Source organism: Wasmannia auropunctata, unplaced genomic scaffold (assembly GCF_000956235.1).
Source record: "Wasmannia auropunctata unplaced genomic scaffold, wasmannia.A_1.0 LD335985.1, whole genome shotgun sequence".
Lineage (NCBI taxonomy): Eukaryota > Metazoa > Arthropoda > Insecta > Hymenoptera > Formicidae > Wasmannia > Wasmannia auropunctata.
This window is the reverse complement of record NW_012026905.1, coordinates 634,059-659,848: the sequence shown is the minus strand read 5'-3', so window position 1 is coordinate 659,848 and position 25,790 is coordinate 634,059. Positions and strand designations below refer to the sequence as shown.

The following is a 25,790-nucleotide window of genomic DNA, read 5'->3' as shown; positions in this document are numbered from 1 at the left end:
TCATCGAGTGACGGGTGCGATCCCGTCGAACGTTCTCTCACGTCTCAGAGGCCGTCCGTTCACGTGGTTCTATTCCGGAGTACGATCGCACGAATCTGGACGTTTGTTTGAATATATTTAAGTATATCTACATCGCGCGGGGGGAAAACTGAATTTACTGAAAGATAAAATTTAGCTCGATTTAGATCTAAAAATAATTTCGTTGGACCATCAAAATAATTTTGTTGGAAATCCAAAGTAGTCGCTAGAATATCAAACTTTTTTGCAGTATTGCTCGGCTAAACTTTCGGCATAATTATTATATTTTGATGTGATCCAACTAAATCATTTTCAGATCTGTATTCAATTAAATTTTAGGATCTTTCAGCAAAATCGTTCTCTCCGTAAATTTTAGATATATGCCAGGATGTTTCGTAAGCAAATATTTTATAAATTAATTTGATTGGTCCTTTCATGAAGAAATGTTCATAAGACATCATATAAACATTTCTTAAAGGCCTCACTTCAGAGATATTGGGAATTAAAAATTCTGTAAAATTATCGTTTGTTCTTAATAGCTCCCACACAAAAAGAGATTTCTTTTTTAACTTTGGTCAGTAAATAAGCAAAGTATATTATTTTCATGTTTTATAATCGCAATGTATGTACATTATAATTGCTGCTTTGCAAAAAGTCAATGGCATAGAAATGGGCGGGTTTACATTATTCCCCAGAACGTTAATGGACGGACTTAATCTCTTCTGCAAATTTTTATTATTTCATTATACACTCTCGCTAAACGTAAAAGATAAAAGGATAAAAGAGCCATTATAGCTCTTTTTATTTAAATTTAAATATTTTCACAAACTTTTTTTATTTAAGACCTATTAACATAAAACGACAATTTTTGTAGAAATTTTAATACTCTATATCTCCGAAACGACCTTTTAGATATGTTTAAATAAACTTATCTTCATGAGGTGACCTTAAAAATTAACTAAAAATATTGGTGAAAATTTATGAAACATCCTTTGGCGATACGCCTAATAAAAACAGACCACTCAAATCATAATTACTCCTTCTCTATTATTAATTGCAATCGTGAAATCTCTGGATGACCAATCGGTGCGAACAGTGAATTATACCCGGTACTCCGAAAATAGAACCTACGCGATCCTCGGAGCGGCGCTTGCCGAACTTTAGCGTTTGCCGTAGTATTTGCTTTCATTAGATTCATTAGTACTAGAGAATGTCAGAGACGAAGGGTAGGTTGGTACGTGATGGAATCACTTCGTATTTACAAATCTTATTTGACACCTTCTCGAGTCAAAGGCGAGGCGCCTTTCGAAAAAGCGCTTACATATAGCTGTCAGCCAGCTTCGACGCTCGCAATTGTCAAAATAGGCTCGGAAATTCGCAAAAAAAAAAAGAAAAGAAAAATATCACGCGAATGTCGCTCGAACACTTCCGCTCGATCATCCTCCCCTTTGTTTCCAATCGGGACGATTGGCTCTCCGGGACCGGAACGACGAATCGTCCTGACGACACGACGCGGCGATAGGGCTAATAAGACGTGAGACACGTCGCGTGCGCGCGCGAGATTTGATAAGAGCGGCCGCGGAGCGGGGTGGGTGGTTCTGAAATGGAAATTTTGCCAATTGCAGAGTGGGCTGCAGGAGGGCGCAGCAGCACCAAGTGACGACCTCCGACCTCGCCCTCTCCAATGATGACGAGTGCGACAATCAGGTACTTGCGGGCGTATCCCTCTTCGAAACCGTCGCGCCGCGGTGATCCTATCTCGCCACGCGCGGGCGAGAGCCCTGCGGCGATCGATTAGAAATCGAAGTCAGATGAAGCGGAAAGTTTGAAACGGACGTTGAAAAAATAATTAGGAGGACTCCGAGAGAAGTTGCGTCGCAAGTGAAGTTTTTTTTTTCTTAGAAATTAACATAACACACTGACATTTCAAAATCTCTCTACGCAATGTTGTTTAACTTGAATTTTTATTTCCAAACACTGCGATCTCGCTCAATCTTAATTTTAATCTTATTTATATCATTTACGAATTATGAAGCGTAAGCGAAGAGCCCGCTGTCTTGGCTGAGATTACGGGCAGGAACACCGTACGGGTGAAAGGATTCGAAGGGATACACCTAGAAAGCCGCTAAAGCCGGATATCGCGATCCTTTATCCCCGATGAAAATTTGTGTCACCGATATCGTCGTGACGAAAAAATATATAGAGAAACAAAAAATAAAAGAAAAAAGTGAAAAAGACACCGAAAGCTTTTCTCGCGATCAATCAGGATGAAACACGGTCGTGTGTCCTTTTTTCCAGGATTACGATGACGAGATCGAGAACGGACGGGGTCGCAGGCACAGCTCCCCGGGCGGCTCGCGGGGCAACCCCAGGGATTACGGTCATCACCTGCATCCGGACAATTTGGTGAGTCCGACCAGCACAAATTCAATCATCGGACACGACACTCTTCGAGACACCCCTTGTATAGAGAATATATATATATTCTCTCCGATGCCATTGAAAAATGCGATCCGATCGCGTGAATTCGAAAGTGAGAAAAATCGCTGACACGCAGCTCGCGATCCCTTTTTGTCGTAGTCGGATTTAAATAAATTGATTTTTATTACAAAGTGAAACACTCCATACGTAAATTCGATGAATGAAGGAAATTCCAGTTGAAATTCAAGAGATAAAAATTTAGTTACGTATTTAGATCTTGATTTATGTTACACACCAAGATGCATTTCGATTTAAAGATTTACGTAACCTATATCAAAATACGTCAACTTTTTTTAAAATAAATAGTTGTATTCTCACGATTTCCCGTGTTCTTAGTATAATCAAATTGTTTTATGCAAATTCTTGAAATGTAAACTTTAGTATTTCATCATTTGATGCTTTGACTGAAAATTCAATTGGATAGAGATCACTGTCGCCTCACAGGGCGATCGGATCGTTTTTAATGGCTAAGGATTTTCGTTTCGAGATAGATTTACTGTCATAGCTTTATCGTAGAATAACCAAAGAAAGACAAATTAGACGCCCTTTAAAGCGCATATAACGATCGTTCTAGGATAGGCAATCCTTTTATAGAATTAGACGGCGCGATCGTGCGACATTGTCTCTCAGGGAGAAGGAGCTTCGAGAAAAGTTTTAACAATTCAAATTTCGTCCCTTCGCGCGCGTTGTAGTTCAAACGTATTTAATGCACGTTGCGAGTTGTGATCCCGTTACAGGAATAATTACACAAACGTAGATTGGTGTTTACAGAACGAAGTCAGGTATCGCGTGTTGCAGGCAACAGGTAAATCTTAAACGCTCACTTACTTTATGCAAATTACATTCGAAAATGTTACATCGCGCGGAGTGCGCAACAAAAACGACTCAAAAGATCCGATTGGCCTTCAGACACAAAGTAATTGTTCACGTGTTATTTTTTAAAAGATTATTTAATATTTATTTAAAATATTAACGTACACAATATTGCGTAAAATCTGGTAACTATTAATAATTTATATCATTCTTTATTTATTACGCTAATTCGTTATTAATTCACTATTAAATTAATTATTATCAAATAACATAATTTTTCAATTATTAAGTCATATACAGCTCTATATTTATATTAGATTAATTCATATTGTATTATATTTTCCTTACGTGATTTAATATATTATATATACATAACCTGTTTAACTCTTCTAATCTTCGCAAACGAGTAGTTAAACGGAAGTACGTGCGAAATCGGATTTTTGCCAGGCGCAGCCTCATTTAAATTCGCATATAACGCTCCAGTAACGTCGCGCGATAATTTCACCGTTTAATTTGCGCTCGACGGTTACTCACGTACAGTTATTTACGTGCAACACAAGGTGCATCACTCTAAAGCGAATTTTTGGGACAAAGGTTTAAAAAAAAGGACTGCGTCGAATCAAGTTTATCTTTTCTATCAAAAAGATTCAGAAGTTGGTTTTACAGAATATCCTATATTTAATTGTGCGCACATAATTTTAAAAAAAAATATATGTATAAAAAAATTAGTATGAAAGTTAATGTCCCTTAATAATTAACATCATAATTTACATTCCTAATAACTTGCCGTTTCTCACTCATTACGTCTTCATATTCCAATTTTTGAATTGAAAAATCATTAATCGCGAGACATTGCGCGACACGGCCTGCACATACGTCACATTCATGTTTGCGCAATTGCGCCTTTCGTTACCTTGCAACGTACAATCATCGAGAATCGGAGTCGCAAACGCGAGCGTAATAAGCCTATATCTTCTAAATCGTTTCTGCACTCCGTGCCAACACGTTTCACGGCTCTCGCGTAATCTCTCGTAATCGTAATCGCGATACCCGCCGGATAATGGTATGTCATTGCCGCAAATGCGCAACGAGATCGGGTGACATCGGGTTATCACAGTAATTCGTATCGCTCGCAAATAGAGACCGTTAGAGGCATGTTCGGGAAGAATCCATCGATTCGATCTTTTACACGGAAAGAACAGTTTTGCCGAGGTCTCTAAAAATTCAGATAGATACAGATCTGAAAATAATTTTGTTAAACTATATATGTAGGAATAATTATGTAGAACGCGCTTAAGCGCTGATTGCTACATAGAAAAAAAATGATATGCTGCATTAGCATTAGCCAGCAGCAGTCTAATTGAAAGTAATCTCGTTCATTTAACATCAGTATCAATGAAATAAATAATATTTTATTAAAACAAGAGCATGACGTGTTTGTTTTATTAATACTGAATTACTAAGATTATTTTTAATTACGTGGAAAGACCGATTCTGCTGAAAGTTAAAAATTTTACTGGATATATACAGATCTGAAAATAATTTTGTTGAACCATCAAAATAATTTGGTTGAAAATTCAAACTGGTTGCTAAAATATCGAAACATTTTATAGAAATACTCATCATTTTTCAGTTTCCAACAAATTATTTTGATGTGGTCCAACAAAATTATTTTCAGATCTGTATCCGGCAAAATTTTTAGATATTCCCAACAAAATCGTTCTTTCCATCTTGATGTTTTTCAATTAGTCGACTAATGCTGCTAATTACACCATAGTTTTTTACCCAGTAGAATATCAAAATTGTTTACATCACGCTTGAGTTTCCTACGTAATTTGACGATCAAACAAAATTTATACTTTCACATCTGTATTTACTCGTAGCTAGATTTTTTTAAAATATTTCAGCAAAATCGTTCTTTCCACGTGCAAGCGGATAAAATTTAGCAAAGTTCCAGACACTGAAATATTCATCACAGTTGCACGGCAAAGGAAAAGAGCGCGATTACATTAAATGATAGTAATAACCGATATCGATTGCGATAACAAATGTGCTCCGTATTTATTTCCTCCTTGTCAATTTATTTTTATTTATAGAGTGGTTTTTTCAGTGTTTACTCTCCTCGCGTTCTATTTTTATTTCGAACAGTTTATTTAGGTGGAGATTATTAAAGGTCAATATAATTGGTGCTCGGCGCACGCGGCGCGCGCTCGCTTTGCGTCAACCGATGTGCAGCTGTAAACTTTCCGCGATGAACCCTCCCTGAGAGAGACAGTCGCATGATCGCGCTCCCCGATATCGACGTAAATGTTATTATAGGCGTAGGTACAAAGATGGTAGATTATACCACAGTCCATCTAATCGCGTAAACAATGGCCGTTATAGATGATTGTAGTAGTCCCCAGTACAAAAGGTGGCGACACACAAATTTAAGCTCGTCGCGCGTCTTCTCGCGTCTTCTTTCGTTTCGGCGATCTTAATTACATCTGACTCCACGACAATGATTATCCTCGAACGACAGGAATAAAATAGACGAGCGTAGTTTTTAACACGGGATAAATATTAGAAATCCAATATTCGTCAGCGGCATCGACATCGCTCAAGAAATTCTATATAAAATAAAAGAAATTTGAGAAAAGAAATCAAAATAAAATCATATGAATCATCTTTCGGAAATTCTATACAAAAATAACGGTTTTGCTTAGGAATCTAAAAAATGTAGCTGGATACAAAACTGAAAATAATTTTGTCAAACTATATCAAAATAATTATATAGAACGCTGATAGATTGCTGGAATATCCAATTTTTTTTGCAGCATTGCTCTTTATACTTGAGTTTCCTACGTAATTATTTTGGTGGTCCAACGAAATTATTTTCCAATTTCTATCTAGCGAAATTTTTAAATGTTTTAGCAAAATTGTTCTTTCCGTGTAGATATAAAGATTCAACCAAGGGAAGAAATTATAAAAACATTTTAATCATCTTTTGAAAATTCTACACGGAAAGAACGATTTTACTGAGGTGTTTAAAAATTTAGCTCTAGATATAGATAATAAACTATCAAAATAATTATATAGGACGTTCAAGCTGATTGCTAGAATATCCATTTTTTTTCAGCATTGCTCATTATGCTTAAGTCTTCTACGTAATTATTAACTTAAGCATAATGAGCAATGCAACAAAAAATTTTGATATTCTAGCAATCAGCTTGAGCGTTCTAGAATCTAAATAATTATTTTGATACTTTGTCAAAACTATTTTCCGTTCTGCAACTAGCTAAATTTTTAGATTTCTCATTTTGATGGTCCAATAAAATTATATATTTTCGGATTTCTTTCCAGCTAAATTTTTAAATACTTTAGCAAAATCGTTCTTTTTATGTGAAAGATTCAGCCAAGAAAAGAAACCAAAATAAAATATTAATCATCGTTCGAAAATTCTACGCGGAAAGAACGGTTTTGCTGAGGCATGTAAAAATTTAACTAGACACAGATTTAAAAATAATTTTGTTCGATCATCAATAAAATAATTATGTAGGACACTCTCAAATTGGTTGCTCGAATTTTTAAAATCAAAATTTTTTGCAGCATTATCGTCATATTTAAGCATTCTCGATAATTATTTTAATGGTCGACAACAAGATTATATTAAAATCTGTATCCAGTAAAATTATTTTCAGACTTCAGCAAAACCGTTCTTTTCGCGTGTAAAAAGAAAAAAGTTCGGCTTTTAAACGTTATACACTTTAAAAGCCAACGTCAGACGTCTCGGGATCGCGCTTCTTCTTTTCTCTTTACCCGGCACTTTCGAGTAACTCTTTGAAGTCTCAAGAAGGTCATTGCTTAAATATTTCATCGAAAGGAATGCGGGGACTGTCACGAAAAGCTCGCCGCGCGTCTCGCTTGCGAAGGCCTTCAAGGGGATCCGTCGAATCCTCGTTACTCCCGACGAGGACACGCAACCGGGAAGGGGAAAGGGGGAAGATATCTGGAGAAATTATACGGCAAATTCGCGACATACGAGGGGGAGGGCGTTCAATGAGAAGTCCGCTCAGGTAGAGAGGAATGCGAGATGATCGGGGCGCGGGCAGGCGCTGCCGCGCCACGCCGCCGGTACGAAATGAACGGAAGAGAGCCAATCCGGTGGAGCGGCTCGGGCAGCTACAGTGTTATCGACGTTACTGACGTGAGATAGTTTCACCTGAAAAGTGCCCTACGATCGTTTCGCTCTCCCCGAGAGAGAATAACGACTTCTACCGACTATTACGTCCAACGTCCGACGTCCGGATGAGAGGAAAGGGAAAAAAAAATCGCCCGGATTGCCTTCTGCGCGAGGGCAGGTGCGTAGAAACGGGATAATGAAGAAACCGCGATTTTATGGGCGACATCGTAACTATATACATTTGCTCTTGCTTGAAGCGGAGCTCGAACGGAGGCCCATGCGATAGGAAGGAAATACCAATTATCGGAATTCCCTTCTCGAGAAGTTCGAGGAACTTCACGATCTAACAACGTCCAACAACTGTCGTAGATTCAACGGATTCTTAATGTATATCGATATATATTTTAAGCAACGCACGGTAGAGAAAACATTTTTGTACTTGTGTTAAAAATAGTCCTTGTTAAAGTTTTCGTGTCGAAACTTTATACCCGAGAGTTAATTTAACATAACGTGATTATATTACTTAGACTTTTGTGATAAATTAATTGATATTTAACGTTTCTTAGCGTTGAAATAATACAATTTACGAGCAAGTGAAATAAATAATATAAAGTAACATAAGTGAAGTAAATAACATAAAAATAATGTAGTTTTAAAGGATAAGTTTTTTCTAAGAAAAATGAATAAAAGATGTCTGTGAATGTACATGCTAATTTAACACATTACAAAGGTTAATTTCACTAAAGAAATATGCTTTCACAATTGTGTCAAAGTGTTATCTTTTTTGTGCTAATTTTTATAAAATGTGTGTGTTACCTTCTTAATATATTCTTGTGTATATTTTGTGTTAAATTAACACAAAAATTTGGGTCGTTTGGGACATGTAATACGTGTTAAGTTTAACACAAATTTTCCACCTGAATTGGTAATTTCGATCTCGATTAATTATAATTATAATTTATTAAAATATTAAAATTTGGGCTAACTTTGAAAGACAAAAATAACTTCGCATCACCTCTCTCAATACATATATAAATAAAATAAAGAATATTATTATATTTAATTTTTTTATCCTACTATCGAGGTATTTTATCATATCAATAATATAAACAAGTCACGTTGCTTTCAGTTTTATTTTTATTTTAAACACATTGAGCGACAAATGATAAATATTTGTTTAGAATAGATCGACTCGCGCAATCTGTCTCGATTTTAATAATACAAAGGGAAAAAAATACCCTCGGAAATTTATCTCCTCATCAGCGTCGGCGATTCTCGGCTTTCATACACGTGTAAGAAAGGAGAAAAAAGCGCAAACGCGCCCTACACGCAAGAGCGCGGCGGCGCGGCGATGTGCAATTGAGATAATCGGGTGAAGTAGTATGTACATACGTTGCAGTATGGGATCACGACCGCGTTCGAGAAGAAATCGGGAGCCAATGCTAAGGTCGGCCCGATATAATTAAGATAATAGCGACGCCGTAGCGGCGACCTATACACGAGGTCGTTATTCCGATTGCACGCGGAGAGAGACGCCGTCTCTCCACCACGAGGAATTCATATCTGCCGATATCTATATTTATCCGAACGTGCTCGGTCCAAAAACCGCCGCGATATATAATTTTAGTAAATTGTATAATAGGCTCTATTAAGAGCCCCTCCCTCCCGCTCCTGGTGAGCCCATTAACCGGCCTACTCGGAAGGTCTTTTCGCGGTTTGCAATTAACCGTCTGGACAACGTACGCGCGAGGCAGCCATCGCGCGCGAGAACGTGGAAATTGGCGCGATTATATATTAATAATTAAAATATAGAGGTATTTTCCGCGGTATTTCCGAGACGCAAATTAACACCCGATTTAACATCCGCGTTTAGACTCGGACGAATATTTTAAAAATCTATTCGCGCGTGCGTGCAATTTATTTAATGGTTTCTACCGGATTGCGAAATTTTCGCCCGTAAAATGCCCGTATCACACTAGTGATTGGCGATTGCTTCTCTAAACCAATCAAAAAGGAGCAGTTGGCCATCGGCTCCTTTGTAATTGATCGAGAGACGTAAACGCAAACGCAGATAGAATCGCTAGTGTGATACAGGCATAAAGAACTGTCATACTGTAACAGCATTCGATGAAATGCGGTTTTCGTGGGGGAAAGGAGGGGAGGGAAACAACTTAAAGACCTCGAGATAGAACGAGCAACTGAGCAAAAACCGCCTCAAAGAGTTAATCAACGTCGGGCAGAAGGGAGGAGGGAATTGTAAATCGTTATCGGAAACTCCGTCGAAAAATCGCATCACGAGTTAATTACGGTGCGGTTAATATACAAGGTGTTCTTGACACAGCAGATCACAATTTATCCGTGAATTATTAAATCACAAGAATGAAATTATAAATCAATCCTCAGTACGGGTGATAAAAAAGAAAAATGCCTTTTTAAATTGCCAGCTTTAGGTACTTTTTGGTAAAAAAAATCTTCAATTTTTCCAATCTCTAATATATCAGAGTAAATCAAACGAAATCAGACAAATTAATCCTGTTATATAATACTATAAAAAAATGTATATATAAATGAAATATAAATATATATTTCAGATATGGATGGCAAAGAGACGGCATCTCTCCGCGTGCAATTGGAAATTATATATAACTAAATTTACATATTAATAATTCTAAAATATAAAATAAATGGTTACAAATAATTCATAAATTAATCATTCTTATCTCTTTAGAAAAAAATGGATTTATTTAGAAAATGAACTATTTAAAATGATTATTTAGAGAAACATTGATTTCGAATTCGAGAATCTAGAAATGAAGATAGGACACCCCGTATATTCCGCAGTCGATCTCGATGCCGTTTGATTGTCGCTTTTTCGTCTTTCTTTTCCTTCATAATGCACCCGAGCACGTCTTATTGCGACAAGAAAGAGAGAAACTCGATGAGGGATTCTCGATAAGAGCGAACGGAGAGGAGTAAACATCAGTAAAAGGAACGTAGGAGCCGCGTTTCACGATCTCGCCCGCTGTTCATCCCCTTTCGTCGATCGATATCGCGATAGTCGTTCTACTTGAAAATCCCTTGCAGATTGTTCCCGTAATAACGGCGGATTAAAACGAGCTTGCCCCTCGCCTTCATGTGCGCACGAACGCAATTTGCCATTCACGCGACAGATCCCGAAATTTTGCCATGTCAAATAAAAGAAAATCCTGATTTTAAGGTAGAGATATCCAACACTGAGGGCGACGGAATCTTTTGCCGCGAAAGAATGTGTTTATTATATTTTACATCAATACGGTTATTTGAAATTTTAAATTACATGATATCCCAATTAGATTATTTTTTATTGTGATTTTAAAATAGAGACATCAAAAATATATATTATTGTATGCAATACTAAACTAAACTAAAGCCAATGTGACCTTTTACCATGAAAAAATACATTTGTCACCATATGTTACACCAATATAATTATTTGACATCACAATAAGATTTATTATTATTGTGATTTTAGGGGAGAGATATTCAAAATTGAAAACAACGTGACTTTTTGCTACAAAAACGAGTTTTTCATTGTATTTTACGCTCGATATTTTAAATTATAAATATACAATATCATAATTAATATATTATTATGATTTTAGAATAGAGATTTTCAAAACTGAGAGCAACATGACTTTGCTACGAAAAAAAAATTTTTTTACCGTATTTCACACCGATACAACCGCTCGATACTCTAAATTCTAATTACGCGATACCTCAATTAGATTATTATTCCACATAATATGCGGGGGTTACAGTAATCACATTTAATGCTAAATTCATGGTTAGAGTGTAAACACTGGATTAGTTCAATCATGAATCGAATAGACAAAGGGCAGTTACGTTCTTTCAATCTATTAAATAATTTCACTCCGAGGTATAAATACCTTCATTAAATTATCACCTAATTAAACATGATGTTAAATAAATTAATAAGCCTGACTTCGAATCTACAATTAATCCGTAACGCAATTTACATCACGTCGATAATGCCGATAAATCCTTCGCGTACATAAATTAATCCCGCGTCGCGGGGATGAATTTTCGTCGTGCTGTCAAACGCAGCATATCTCGACCACCGCGGCAATTTTCAACGGCTCGAAAACTTCGCCGTGGGAACTCCCACCACCCCGGTCATCTGATGCAACTGCGCACTTACGTGATTTACCTAGAAATCGCGGCCGTTCTCCCGAAATGGGACGAGTGAAGCGCGACGATAAAGGGGGGGAGAGGCGTGAGGCAGGAGCGCCTGTCTCATTAGAATCGAACTAATTAAGGCCGCTCGTTTCCATTAATGAGGGATTCCGCTATTAGTCGTTCGCCTAAGGTGGTCTAAAAGCGGCTCACGTATCGACGTCGGATCCATTTCTTTCGCCTCCGCGGGTGGCGGCGGGGAAGTTTCGTTATAATACGTTTTTGGAAAATTTGTGTTATAATTAACACATTTCACATATCCCAAACGGTCCACTTAAATTTTTGTGTTAATTTAACATAAGATGAATATGTTAAAAATACAAATATTATATTAAAAATGTAACACAATTTGTAAGCAAACTGTGGAAGCATATTTTTTCAATAAAATTAACATTTATAGTATGTTAAATTAACAAGCATTTTATTCATTTATGTTAAAATTTACGTTTTAAAATACATTATTTTTATATTATTTGTTCACTATTCATAATTTAATTACTCATAAACACAAAATTTAATTCAACAAGTGAGTGGACCGTTTCTAACATAAATATAAAATGTTCTTTACTGTGTATAATTATTAGCGATATAGAAAAAGCGGGAGGGAAGGATATATAATACTCGAACAAACTCATCGAATTCGGATTTTACTGCATTTAAATGAGGATCAGTCAATTGATTCACAAACACTCTCGCTCTCTTTCGAGACTCGACGATCATCTTTATTTTATTCTAATTTCTGACATAACTAATGACGAATATCGAGATACAGTACGATACAGTTTGATAATAATGAGTACAATAATTTACTATATAAATAAGAGACGGACGCGCTGCCCGATTAAAAATCATAATGAAAATGAGTAAGCAAGAGAATCTTACGACTTACAACTTACGTCTAATGACGGAATGTATCTACGGATTATGCTTTCTTAATGCTATAGGAATACCTTGCGCATTGTCTTGTGCACAAGGTTGCTTACGTTAATTACAAGCTAATTAAGTGCCTGACCTCGCTCTTCAGCGGCGCGTGCCGCCGCGCGATTCTCGCGGATCTCTCGCGGCGATCCGCGATCGAATGGAGAGATCGTCGCGGAGGCGGCGGTCGAAAGCCGCGGTGAACAATTGCTTCGTCCTTATAACGCCACGATGCTGGCCGCTCTCGGGGCGCGAATCATCCGTTCGAACGCTCCTTCGTTAAGATCCTCGTCATAAGTCACACACATGCGTGTACACACATACACACACGCCCAGGCGAGGACGACCGCGTGCCAAATTGCCTCTCGACTAATTGCACCCGACAATTGCGATCGATCGGAAGCGCCAGAGAGCGGAGGGGGAGAGAGAAGCGGTTCCGCGCTCTTCCGCGAGTGTGTCGCGTTGTGCCGACGTCGTGTGTATCCTCGTCCCGATCTTCGCAGCCGCTGCCGCTCTCTTCGTTCCGAACTCACTCTTCCGCATGACCGACCTCACCGACTCTCCGCTCCGGAGATATGCGAAGTTGATAGATACCTCCGTGGCAGATCCTTTTTGCAGATCCCCGCTCGACGACGGAACGAACGATCGAATCGCCGAATCGATTTCCATTGCATGCCGCACAGAACGTTTTCTCATGCTCACATCGGACTTTTTATTATTTCTTTTCACTGAGAAAGTTTCAATTGCTTTTAATTCTATAATTATTAAACATTACGTTAAGCTATTAAATTAATTATTAATTAAATGAACTATAAAAGATTTGAAGAACTTCATACAAGATAAATAAAAATATCTGAGTCCAAATTTAGCATTATTTTATCTTAATTAATTTAATTCTCAAATTTAGCAGCAAACATTTATCTTTGAAGGAATATATATATATTTATAAACTAAAAATTAAAGTAATTTCAAAAGGAATTAAAGAATCCGAAAAAGAAATTAAAATATTCAAATTTAGCACAGTTTTATGCAGTCTTAATTGCTTTAACTTTCAGCTCGGAACAAAAATTTATCTTTGATGGAAGATACGTTTATAAACTGCCAAAATAATTTTAAAGGGAATTGAAGACTGTCATAAAAATTTTAAAATATCCAAATTTAGCACAATCTTATCTTAATTAAACTTTCAAATTTAGCCCGAAGCAAAAACGTTCTCTTTAAAGGAATCTAAATATGCAAAATAACTTTCAGTATCTAAAGATCGCTTTCATAAGCAAATCGCGTCACTCACAAAATATTTTTAGACGAATAAATATATATATAATATATGTCATGAAAAAATCTACGACAAAAAATTCTCTTAAAATTCCATGGAAACTTAAAAAAAAAACGCTCGACACAACGACAGAAAATTCGACGACGATTCGAGTTCGCCCGTCGTCGAGCGGGCTCTCTTCGTGGCAGGCAGGCACAAGAGGATGGCGAGAGGAAGGATACCCGTGAAGGCGAGCTCCCGCGCCCTCGCCGGAACTCTTACGACGGGGTCGGTCAGAGCTTGTCCTGGAGCGCCTGGCGCAGCTCCTCGGTGGCTTTGGCCACATCCTGGCCCTGCCGGTGGATGTGCATGTCCGAGCGCGCCGAGTGCTGCACCGACGAGTTGGACCGCCGCACGGAATTGCCGCTGCCGAACTTGGGCCGCGGAATCCGCACGCGTTGAACGTCGCTCAGCCACGACTCCATGACGACGATTTTCCTGTGGGGAAAGAAAGCCAGTGACGCGCGTTTATATAGTCGGCGCGGTTGGCGAGCGATTAGCGGGAGTTAGAGATTAGGTGGCTGAACTTTGTTGGAAGCCGCAGGGAAACGGGAACGTCAGGTCGTCGTTGGTTGCGCGCGAGTAGGAACGGAGAATTACGGAATTACGGGATTTTACGACTCGTGCGGCTCTCTCAGAGCGAAGTTCTATAGGATCTCCCGCCGCGGATTGTGGATCGCTCGCGAATTCTGGAAGTGGATTTCGGGATCGCTTTTTTTCTTTGGAGACTATCTGAAGAAAGCGCGTGACACAGGCGCGCGTACTGATTAGCGAGCCATTAGACGCGATTAAACGAGAGAGTCGAAGTTGTGTGGTCGACGTTCTCGAGATAAAGAATTGAAAAGAGGGCACCCTCATTCTTTCTGGGAAGAAAGCAGCGACAGATTTATGAAACTAGCAGCATTTAGTGTCACACGCTTTAGCAAGCCGATTAGAAGAGAGAGCTTCCTAGCCCGAGTTTCTTACGGCTGAAAAAAAAAATTGAAGCGAGAAAGAAAAGGGTAGCTTCTCTTTCGCGAAGGAAAGCGGTGACGTGCATTCACATAAGTGAATCATGATTATCAGCATCGATAGTGTGAGTTCTGAATGAGTAGAGGCCTAAAAATTGAAAGCTAAACAGAAATGAGAGCAGAAAAAAAGAGCGCTTTCGAAGTCGACGGACGCAAAGTTCTGGAATGTGGATTGAAGATTTCAGAGCGAGCAAGAGTAGAATGAACGCTAAGTTTTTTTTTGTGATCGACGGATTTTAAGATTTAAAAGTATTCTACCGTTTTGCGGATTTTAAAACGAAGTTTGACGTTTGTGAGTCCTAAGGGAAAGATGTATACCTTTCTCGCGATTTCCCTGCACGTTTTAAAAAATATAGAGGATACCAGTGAAATATCCATAGGAGCGTATTGCGATATTTATACGTAACATTTGGAGATTTCATTGGAAAAAACAGAAGTTTACTGATAAAACTTAACTGATAAAATTCTATCAGACGGGAAGATAAGAGGGAAGATAATACGACCGGAAGAAGGCGTATTTTTTTTTTCATTGATAATCTTTTCCGAGCGAATCTGCACGTCAATCTGTCATGATCTCTTGGAAAACAAATAACCGCGCGCACGTGGGCATCCGAAATCGAAAATTTTACGACGTCGAGTTGCCTACGGGGATCGAGGGAGGCGCGCGAGAGCCTTAAAGTAAGGAGAATAACGCGATCTACTGGGATTTTACGAGCTTGTTTACGCCCGGTCGGATCTCGGGTGTGAGCCGAGAGGAGAAAACACCGTCATGATTCCGCGAGGAAATCGAGAATGGAGCGAGTAAGTCTGCGAATACTTTTCAAATATCGCCTTGTATATCGTATTCCGATATTTATTCCCCGATTATTGCGATTTTCGCGCAATTGGCAAGCGAAATTTACGTTTTTTATCTTCGGAAATTCTCCGATATTTCATACTGAAATAGAGCTTGAGGCGCTTCTAATTCTAAAGAGATCCGTATTTCTTGACGTTTCGCAACGCTATTTTTGAGCGCTCGGGCTTTTTTAGAGTTTCCACGATGTTTATTCTAGGATCGGAAGGATCAGAAAATACACATGGACCGTATGTGTACTTTTCACACGCGGGTCTTCGGAATCCAACAAGTTTCACGCGGCGATTTTCTATTATCGATCATGCCCCAGTAGCGCGGCGCGTATTATGCACACACGTGGTACCTAGATATGCATCCGCGTTTTGCACGCGGTGTATCTCGCGCGCGCGGGGATTATTATTAGCGTGTGTTATACATACATGCGCCTTCCCACTGTTGCTTAATGATCTCGCCACAGTTAGATTTCATCAAGCGTGACGCAGTTTCCTAATCGAGGTGCGCGCGTAATCACGCGAGACGCGAATCGCGAACCGTTTTCCGATTTATCGCACGAAATTTCTAATACCGTGTAATTGCTGCAATGCAACGAGCGCTCTATTGTGCAGCCGAGCCCGGTGTTCCGAATTAATGTCGTTAACGCGAGAAGTGGTGGTTTCAAATCAGATACCCTAATACTTCCGCGGTGATATTAACGCGTTACCGAAAATATTAAACGTTAGTTCGAACAGCTAGACGTTCTAGTTTACAATTAATAAGACTCTTTGACGTAACAACTGCGCGTGGAATAAAGCGGGACAATTAACTTTCTCTTTAATTAGCTAAACACCGAGGAATTATCGAATGATCTAATTTTCTCGAAAGGCAAGGGATATAATAATTAATTTTACAGAAGTCGTATGCGTTTCCAAGAGATTCATATTTCGACTGCCTCGTCTGCTAGCTTTTGTTTTCGAGATTAAAATCGATAGATCTACCGGTGTCGTCCCTCTTGCTCCACCCGTGTGTTATCTGGATGTGCCAGATATCCTACTTCCAGTCGACGCGACAGTGTTCGCCGAGCACTAAGCAGTAAATCAACCGATCTGCCGAAAAAAAAGAACCGGACCTGCCCGGTTCTTGCAGCTTGACAATTATCACCGTGTGCTCGTCCCACTTCTCGAAATGTATTACTTAAACGCCGTACGTCGCGTTTTACCGCAAGCGCGCGCGAGCCACGTTTCGCCCCGGAAAGCGAAAAAAAAAAGAAAAATCGCCGCGCAATGACAACGGTTCGTTCGCGATTTCGAAGGCCGCAAAGTAGAGTCAGCAAGACAAAGGCAGAACTGCGATTTTACATTATTGCGCGTGATGTAAACGTCACGAGAGCGCGGAATGTCGATCGAGCGTTTAAAGCCCACACGCTTCCCTATACGTGGAATAATTTGCGTATCGCGTTCTACGCGACTACGTTATGTATGATGTGATATAATCTCATTACAGATAACGATGTTTGTAAGATATAAAATACACGAAATCTCCGCGGTAACGTGCCAGAATTAGCTTAAATCGCTCAAATATTATAATCGATCAAATATCGCGATCTATGAAACGTCAAATATATAAATATGTCCCGATAAACATCAGAATCGCGCGATCGACAAATATAAATAATTATATAAATCAATGTGTCGTTTAAAAACAATATTTGTGGAGAAAGTCAATAAGTTGCGAGAAGCAAAGGATGTGTTCGAAATGTCAAAGGATGTGTCAGACGTGTTGGACGTGAGAAGGAAATGTTCGATTAGAAAAGCGTTTACATATTTATGTCAATTTCCGTCGATGTGGATTAAATTCAATCGCGGTTTAACTTACTCTTTATTTTTTTTCTAGTTCTAAGAATTGAAAAAAGATAAAAAATTAATTAAACTCTTTTTCGATCTTTCTCTAATTCTTGAAGTAGAAAAAGATAAAAAGTAAATTAAACAAAGATTAAAGTATATTGGTAGGAGATGAACATTACGATATTTAGGAGTATACTTATAGATTATTGCCTTATTCAGGTATTGAAATATTTTTCGTGCAAGTATAAGTTATAGCTTGTTATGAAAGAAGCCGAACTTTCCAAAGTTCAACTCTGATAAATACCTGCTGAGTGCCTAACAGAGACTGCTCCGAACGATCGAGATCTATAATCGCGGTCCGCGATTAGGACGCAGTCTCTCGGACTTGAAGGATCAGACGACGGGAGGATCGCGACGATGCTGTCGTGGGACTCGATCGCGAGAGAACGACGCGAGGAAGCGCTCGACTCGCTGGTGCCTGCGCGACTGATTCAGGAATCGGACATGAAGTGGCGGCCAGCGCGGCCAGGTTTACGTTTACCTGATCGAGAGAGTGAGTCAGCCCGCCGAAGAAAGAGAAAGAAGGAGGGAGGGAGAACGCGCGCGGCGAGTGAACCGATGAGGAGGAAGAAAGAGAGAGAGAGAGGGAGAGAGAGAGGGAGAATGAGAACAACAAAGTAAAGGTAGGGAGTCAAAGAGCAGGAGAAACTACGGCGCAAAGCGAACGAACGAAAGAGGATCAAATGGAAGATAAGGAGAGAGAGAGAGAGAGAGAGAGAGAGAGGGGGGGGAGGTATGGGGAGAGGACAGGTAACAGGTGAGAGAAAATCAGGAACGTATAGACAACAAGACGCGGCGACTGAAAGGTCTGAAAGCAACACTTTCCGGCCCGGAAGGCCTCGATTCCGTTGAAGTTGTCTGCGCACTGTCTCACGGTGTCTCGAGCATCACATTTTCTACGAAGACGAAGACACGCGGTCGGATGCTGGATGGATCTCTTGAGGAGGACGGTACTTGTCCTCTCGTAAACCTTTCAGCTTTCGGGCCCGAAAATCGCAGCTACGCCCGTAAGACCGGCCACCCTAACACAACGTTGCCAGATTAGCGAACCGCGCGCGACGCAGCGGGCAGGTTACATGTGTGCCACAGTCCTCCCAGGTGCAGCGCCGCTCTCTTCGGCGGGGCTCTCCGCCGCGCTAATCGCGAGTCTGATAACAGGGCCGTATTCGAGCGACCCGACGCGCGGCGCGGCTCCGCGATCGTATCGTCGCTCGATCGCGATTACGCGCGACTAAAAAAAAAACAGCAAGAAGGAAGAGGGGAAGTAAAAGATCCATTGTGCGTCGCGCGAGAAGGGAAGATCCGCAGGTCGATACCGGAGGGGCGATATGCACGCGCATATCGCGGTCGATGATATAACGAGGTAGATCGCGTGACGTTCCCTTTTTTTTTTTAATGTTTGGTGCACCGGGTGTGCCGGGATGTGAACGGCGGTAATTACGAACCGAGCGGTGCAGGAATTATTACGTTCCCCCGGCTCTGTTCGATACGCTTCGATCTTTGGAATTTCGACGCGAAAGTATTGTCTATTAATAGCCCAAGGCTGGAGCGGCGACGTAGGATGTATAGTGCGACAGGTTGATTATTAATTTTTTCACGAGGATATAAAAATCTTTCCGGTCGCCGCGTATCCTTCGAATGGACGTGACACGGACGTCGAGCGTTGGCGCTATACAGGATTCAAACGCGATGCATTTTTAATACGGAGGAAAAATTGTAACGCGTACGGGAGTATATAGTAACGAGGAGTTAGAGAGGAGTTCGTCGAACCCCACGCGCGTATTGCGCCACTCTTCAAACCAGTTCGTGAGTGACACCTACGCATCGGAGATCGACGCGTGATCCATGGAGTTCGCTCGCCGCACCGCGGCCGGTCGGAACGACTCGCAGGCGTAACGAGGTCCTTAAACGCGGTCCATGCGCGAAAATTATGGTCTCCGCGCAGAAAGAGTTTTGTTAAAGTATCTAAAAATTTAGCTGGATACAGATCTAAAAATAATTTCGTTAAACTGTCAAAATAATTATGTAGGACGCACAAGCTGATTGCTGGAACGCAATCAAAAAACTTTTTGCAACATCATCGCTCATTGTGTTTGAACGTTCCACATAATATTTTGATAGTTCAACACGATTATTTGCAAATCTGTATCTGGCTCATTGCAAATCTTTACGTCAGCAAAATCTTTTTCGTGTATTTAAATGGAATCACCAATAATTATCAACAATTTGTATTTATTTCATTTATATCGAAAAGTACCAACTCTTAAATTCTTTGTCAAATCAAAGACAGCTTTTTAAGCTTCAATTGCGCTTAATGCAATTATCTTGAAAAAACGAAGATTATTAAAACTTTAAAAAAGTCTCATAAAAAGAATAAATAATAAATTTACCTTTAATGCAATTATCTTGAAAGCGAAGATTATATATCGCCACCCCCGCGAAAATCTTCGCTTTCAAGATAATTGCATCAAACGCATGAAGTGTTACTATAAAAGACTCCGCTGTATTTTTTTTTTAATAGTTTTATGTTTTATTTATACCAGAAAATTCCAAGTCTTGTGCGTCAAATCGAGATTGGCAAAAGAAGACCAATGAAAGAGATAAATTAATTTATTTTTAATGCAATTATCTCGAAAGCTTGTCGTCAGCCACGCAACAGTCTTCTCTTTCAAGATAATTGAATTAAACGCGTGAAGTGTTATTTCAAAAGATTTTCTATGCTTTGTTTTCTTGTACTTCTACATTTTATTTATATCAGAAAATCTTACGTCTTATCAAATCGAGGTCAGCAGAAATTTAAAAAAAATCTAATGAAAGGAATTAATTATTTGATTTTTAATGCAATTATCTAAAAGGCTTATCGCTATCCATGCAATAATCTTCACTTCCAAGATAATTACATTAAGCACACAAAGTATTTTTTGAAAAAAATTCTACATACTATTTCCTTTATAATTCTGTTTTATTTATACATAAAATTCTAAATCTTGTCTGTCGAATCGAGGTCGGCAAAAAAAAAAAAAAAAAGTAGTAAAAAGATAAATTCATTAACGGTGTTAATTTTATCAGCAACGCAATCTTATTAGCATCTCATAGTACATATTTCTCACTAGCTACTGGTACACGAATTAGGACGGTACTAAACCGGCGAGCAACGATGCTTTTTGCGCGACGGTCGTGTCGTTGCGCTTCCTCGATAAATGTCACGACTGACAGAGGAATATCGTGTTCCACCGATTCCCGGACGAGAGAGAGGAACAGGAACGACCGGTTGTGTGTGTGTTCGGCCGTTCTCCGACTTTTCCAGGAACGAAACCTCACGGCGGCGACTCCGGCCAGCCGGCGCGGCCAGCCGACCGACCGCGGAATCATTGAACGTCGCGCGACAATTGACCTACATCGTAAAATCGTAAAACACCGAGGCTTCCTCCGTCGGGGGCCCCGCCGTTCGGCGGGCCCGCCCGTTTGTTCTACGTGAGCCTCGGGGTACCGGCGTGTACATAACGGACCGCGTCGCCCCGAAAACTTTCTCCGGCGCGGCCGCGACGGCGGCGGTCCCATTAATAACCGGCGACGATTATTATTTCCTGCTGCTGCCGACTAAGGTTACTGGGTGACCACGAAATGTACGCGATTTGAATTTAGAACGACGGCGAAGTCGCCGGCTGAAGTCGGCGAAGATTCAACCGGCGCGGTTAAAGTATTAATTCTCGAAACGCTGAACTACTTTTGCACGCTACGTTGACGGTTTCGTGTCTACCGTTTTAAGTCAAAACAAAACGCAACGAAAATCTGACGCGAGATCAAGAAGCGACTATTAGTGTTATCTCTATTGGTGAATTAATCGCCTAATTACGCTCTTCTCTTAATTTTAAATACGTTATTAATCCTTCATTATAATCCGAAATTTTATCTGAATTTAGAACAATTTTTTTTGTGCGATAAAAAGATTGAGTGAATTTTTTTTTCGTAATAGAGAAAATAATTTATGCAATACAGAAAATATTTGTATTAATATAATTAATAATAAAATTTGTGCGATGCAAAATTTTTAAAGTCCATCAATATCTAAAATTCTACTATGATCGGCTAGGTCTTAACAAATTTCAAAAATTGTTATTGATATTATTAAAAATAAAATTTATGCGAAAATTTGTAAGCCACATCTAAAATTTTGCTGAGGGCACGCTCGCTGAAGCAGACCTTAAAATGTTTCTTTCCCTGCGCTCGGGGATCTCCTCGCTAGAGTGATGTAGCTTTTTTGAGAAAATTACAGCCTGGTCCGAGATACTATGAAACGATCCTTGAACAATTTATATAACTGGTTTCATGCGATCCTCTACGTATAGCTAGGGGGACGTGCTCCAGTTAAGACGGCAACAATCAGGCCCACCTGCGCGCCGTTACGCGTCCCCGCACAAAACGATCATAAACGCGAACGTGTCGATCATGTAGGTCCCACGATCGCCTTACAAAGAGACCGGCCGGTTACCGCACTTTCTAAGTATCGTTTTTCTCGCATGATCGTGATACTATCGAGAGAGACCTGGTACTGCCTGGACGTTTGAAGCTCGTTTTTTTTTTTTATTTAATGCGACGAGGTAAACCTCGTTAACTAAAACGAGCGCGTTGTTCCAAATAACATTTTATACAGCACATAGAAATGAAAAGTAATAAAGTACACGTGTGCTATAATAGAGATATTGTGGATATAATAGAGACATAAAGAACGTCGTGCGGGATTGTTGTGAAAAATTGCACATTCGCGGGGAATCACTGTGGCTGCCCGAGAAGAGTAAAAGAAACGGGAAGAGGAAACGAGCAGAGATTGGTTTTTGGACAGGAAATTAGCTCAACAGTCAGGCGCAACTCAGGGTGAAGCGAATAAGGGCTAACTACGTACACGCGGAAAGGGGGGCAGGAAGGGCAAGAAAGTACAGGTTCCTTTGTATTTCCTTGATGAGTTTGATTGAGTTCATTACGCGTAATTTCGGCGAACGAGGGGAATACGATACAATTAATCTCATTAAGGAGCTACAAAGGACCCTCCGTATACGGGCGATTCGAAAGAGAAACAGACCGACCTTTAAATCGTGCTGATGAATAAAAGAGACCCAAGTAATGGAATAACGTCAAAGGGCTACACATGTGGCGTCTATTTTGGTTATTGGACGTCACTGTATTGTCTTTTAACGTCGATCTGCCATGCACTTGGGGAGAAGAAAAGAGACGAAAAAAAAATTTACTAGATTTAATTAATAGTGATTATTTCTGAAAATCGTGTTTCTAAAAATAAGGAAAATTATGCTGATGTTAAGGCAAACGACTTTTTTCTTCTACAGTTTCCTTCCGGGGTCGATTTCGACCTCTAAACTATACTTACATACCTCTTTCAACACACATTCACACGCTCACTTACCTCAATTCGACAATAATTACCGATCACATTGATTCACACCGTCCGCAATATACCTCGCGTGCGTGTGTAAACTAGCAAGTATAACGGGCGGAAACACGGGACGCTAACATGAGGCATTTCCGGTTGTGTTGTACCGCGCGGACGTCGCGGCGCAGGAGAGCGATGGGGGTTGCGAGGGTAGCGACGCCGAGATGATCGGTAACGGGCGGCGGGGCGCCGGCGACAGGAATCGCGATTTGGAGGAGGATGACGAGCTCGAGAGCAGGGAGGAGAGGGGCTCGGAGAGTGGAGGAGGTGGTGGAGGTTTCGGTGGTTGGAGGTCCCACCTGCTCGGTGGACTAACGCAACGCGTCAAATCCTGGTACTGGGGCGCCAGGCCCCTCGTAAGTTTTCCCATCCAGCAGAGAAACGCAATCTCTTTCTCTCTCTTTCTCTTGAATAACGCACGGTTTCTTTCTATCTCACCTTTTTGCCTCACCTCCCGCTCCCTCCCCTTCCCCTTTCACTTTATCCTTCTCGACTCACTCTCCTCTCCGACACTTCGCGCTGACTCGCGAAAGGGCGAAGGGACAAGGGCGTCCGTGGAAGGGGATGAAAATGGATCGGTAAGGACATCCGAAAAGTTTTCGTCGAGAATTGAGTTTGATACTTTTAGAAGATACTTCGTTCTCTTTTATGTACTTATATTCTATAAGTGTTTCACACGAATAATGATGTGTCATATATTACATCAATCACATCTGTATAATGTTATTAAGTGTTCATTTTTTATAAACATTATTGTCTAATTGTCAAATTTTTCTTTAATTTTTCGAAATTTATTTATTCAATACTTAAAATCAGGTAGAAAATTGTATTGACTTATTTCTCCAAATATGAACTTTTCCTTAATTATCTATAATCATTTCGTAATTCAAATTAAAATTCTATTTTAATTTCTTTCACTTTTAACTTCACTTCAGTTTAAATTTTTAATCGTGAATTCAATTCAGTTTTTCAAAGTCCGGTTTTTACCTCAAAAATTTTTGTAAATCAGTTTACACGATGTCTTTTATGGGCGCCCTTGTTTAAAAAGATTAGGACATGAATACACGGCATTTGATAATGCCTTTTATCGAAAGAGAGACGCAATCAGCGACGAGCAGCGATTTTCGGAGTGTCGGAAAGCGGAGGAAACATGGAGAACTCCATTCGGATCTCGCCGGAAATCTTTCGCGATAATATCTCCACGAAAAAAAAAATTACAATGCAACACGAAATCGTAATCGAGTTCATCACAGTTGCTAAACGTGTTTAACATCGTGTGACATCACAACGGCTAGGGAAGGTGGCAATTACCGCGAATTATATCTGAATAATTTGCTTCTTTGTCAAAATAATATTCATATTTTGTTGAATAAAAGGCTCACTGTAATACGTATTTCGTTATTCGCAAATTTTAATTTATACTCCATTTTTTAAATATATGCATATATTAATAAATTTTCTTTAATATTTAATATTCCTAAAAATTTACCTTTACCGTTAAATCATAAATTTATCCTTACAATAAATTCATAAATTCTAATATTTCAAAAAATTCACCTTCACCGTTACTTACTTATCTAGCGTATCTAAATAGAACGAAATTTACTCCGCGTAAAATCAAGCTGCAACTGTCGGCAACGGTTACGAGTTTCCCTTTCCGCACGAATAGTCGTACTACAATCAAATTGTGAGCTATAGCGAAATATAATTGGCAAGCCGAAAGAGAAAATAACTGTGGAAAAGAGGACTTGCGCGCTGTGCGGCAATAAACTCTCGTAATAAAAATCGTATTATCCTGAAACAAACGCGACATCGTAAACTTCCGGCAAGGTTCGCGGTTACGTCGAATTGCGCTTGAAATATCCGGGTCACGTTTACGCGAGAGAAAAAAAATGGCACCGTAAAAAGAGATACGTGACAAATCGTGGCGAGAGAATTTAACGGATAAAGTACAATTAACCGACAACAATCTCGATCGTTCCCGTCGCGCGCGTAACGATAAATAAACGTAAGTAAGATTGTCAGAGAATTGCGGTTACCGCGGAATAATATATTCAATTTCTCTTATGAATAATTGTCACGTGTGTTGAAATGCAAAGTGTCGCGCGGCATCGCGATAAGATAAACCGGCACGGTAAAAAAAAAAAAGGAAAAAGAAACGGTAAACGCGCCACAGGTAAAAAACGCGGGCGGAAATTGCGCGGGCGATGCGATTCGAGAGCCACCGGAAACGTTTGCTCCCTTCGGCATGAGTTCTCTTCCTAATTAGATTTCTCTCTCTTTTTCACTTTTTTTCTCTCTGTCACATCCATACCGATCAATTATCCTTGTGCTCCTAGAACTAGAGAGTTTAGTCGAACATAGCGTTAGGTGTTGTACGTGTTTTTTATCTTAGATGTTTTTGCACATGCTACCTCTTTTACGATTTGTCCTTACATTCTAGCACGATCACTATTTTGTGAAACTATACGTGTGTACACAGAGCGTCTCATCTTCCTCGCGTGTCGGACTTTACATCCGCAGCAGGACTCAACTCGGGGATCGGCTTTTCGCTCTCGTGAGAAATTTCGTGAGGAATTAAAACCGGAGATGATAGAATTAAATGTAATTTAGAAGAGAGAAATAAGTTGCGAAACAAGGTGATATCATCACGCGCGAATT

At 39.8% G+C, this 25,790-nt stretch overlaps 1 protein-coding gene across 1 annotated transcript in view; it reads left to right on the top strand.

Annotated features, from left to right (window-relative positions):
* The window catches only part of LOC105454438 (whirlin), a 68,032-nt gene that overhangs the window by 36,065 nt on the left and 6,177 nt on the right, over positions 1–25,790 (top strand). Inside the window, exons 10-12 of the mRNA XM_011697047.1 lie at positions 1,644–1,725; positions 2,317–2,424; positions 23,258–23,485. Of these exons, the coding sequence (XP_011695349.1) occupies positions 1,644–1,725; positions 2,317–2,424; positions 23,258–23,485 (418 nt within the window). The remainder of the gene's footprint in view (positions 1–1,643; positions 1,726–2,316; positions 2,425–23,257; positions 23,486–25,790) is intronic.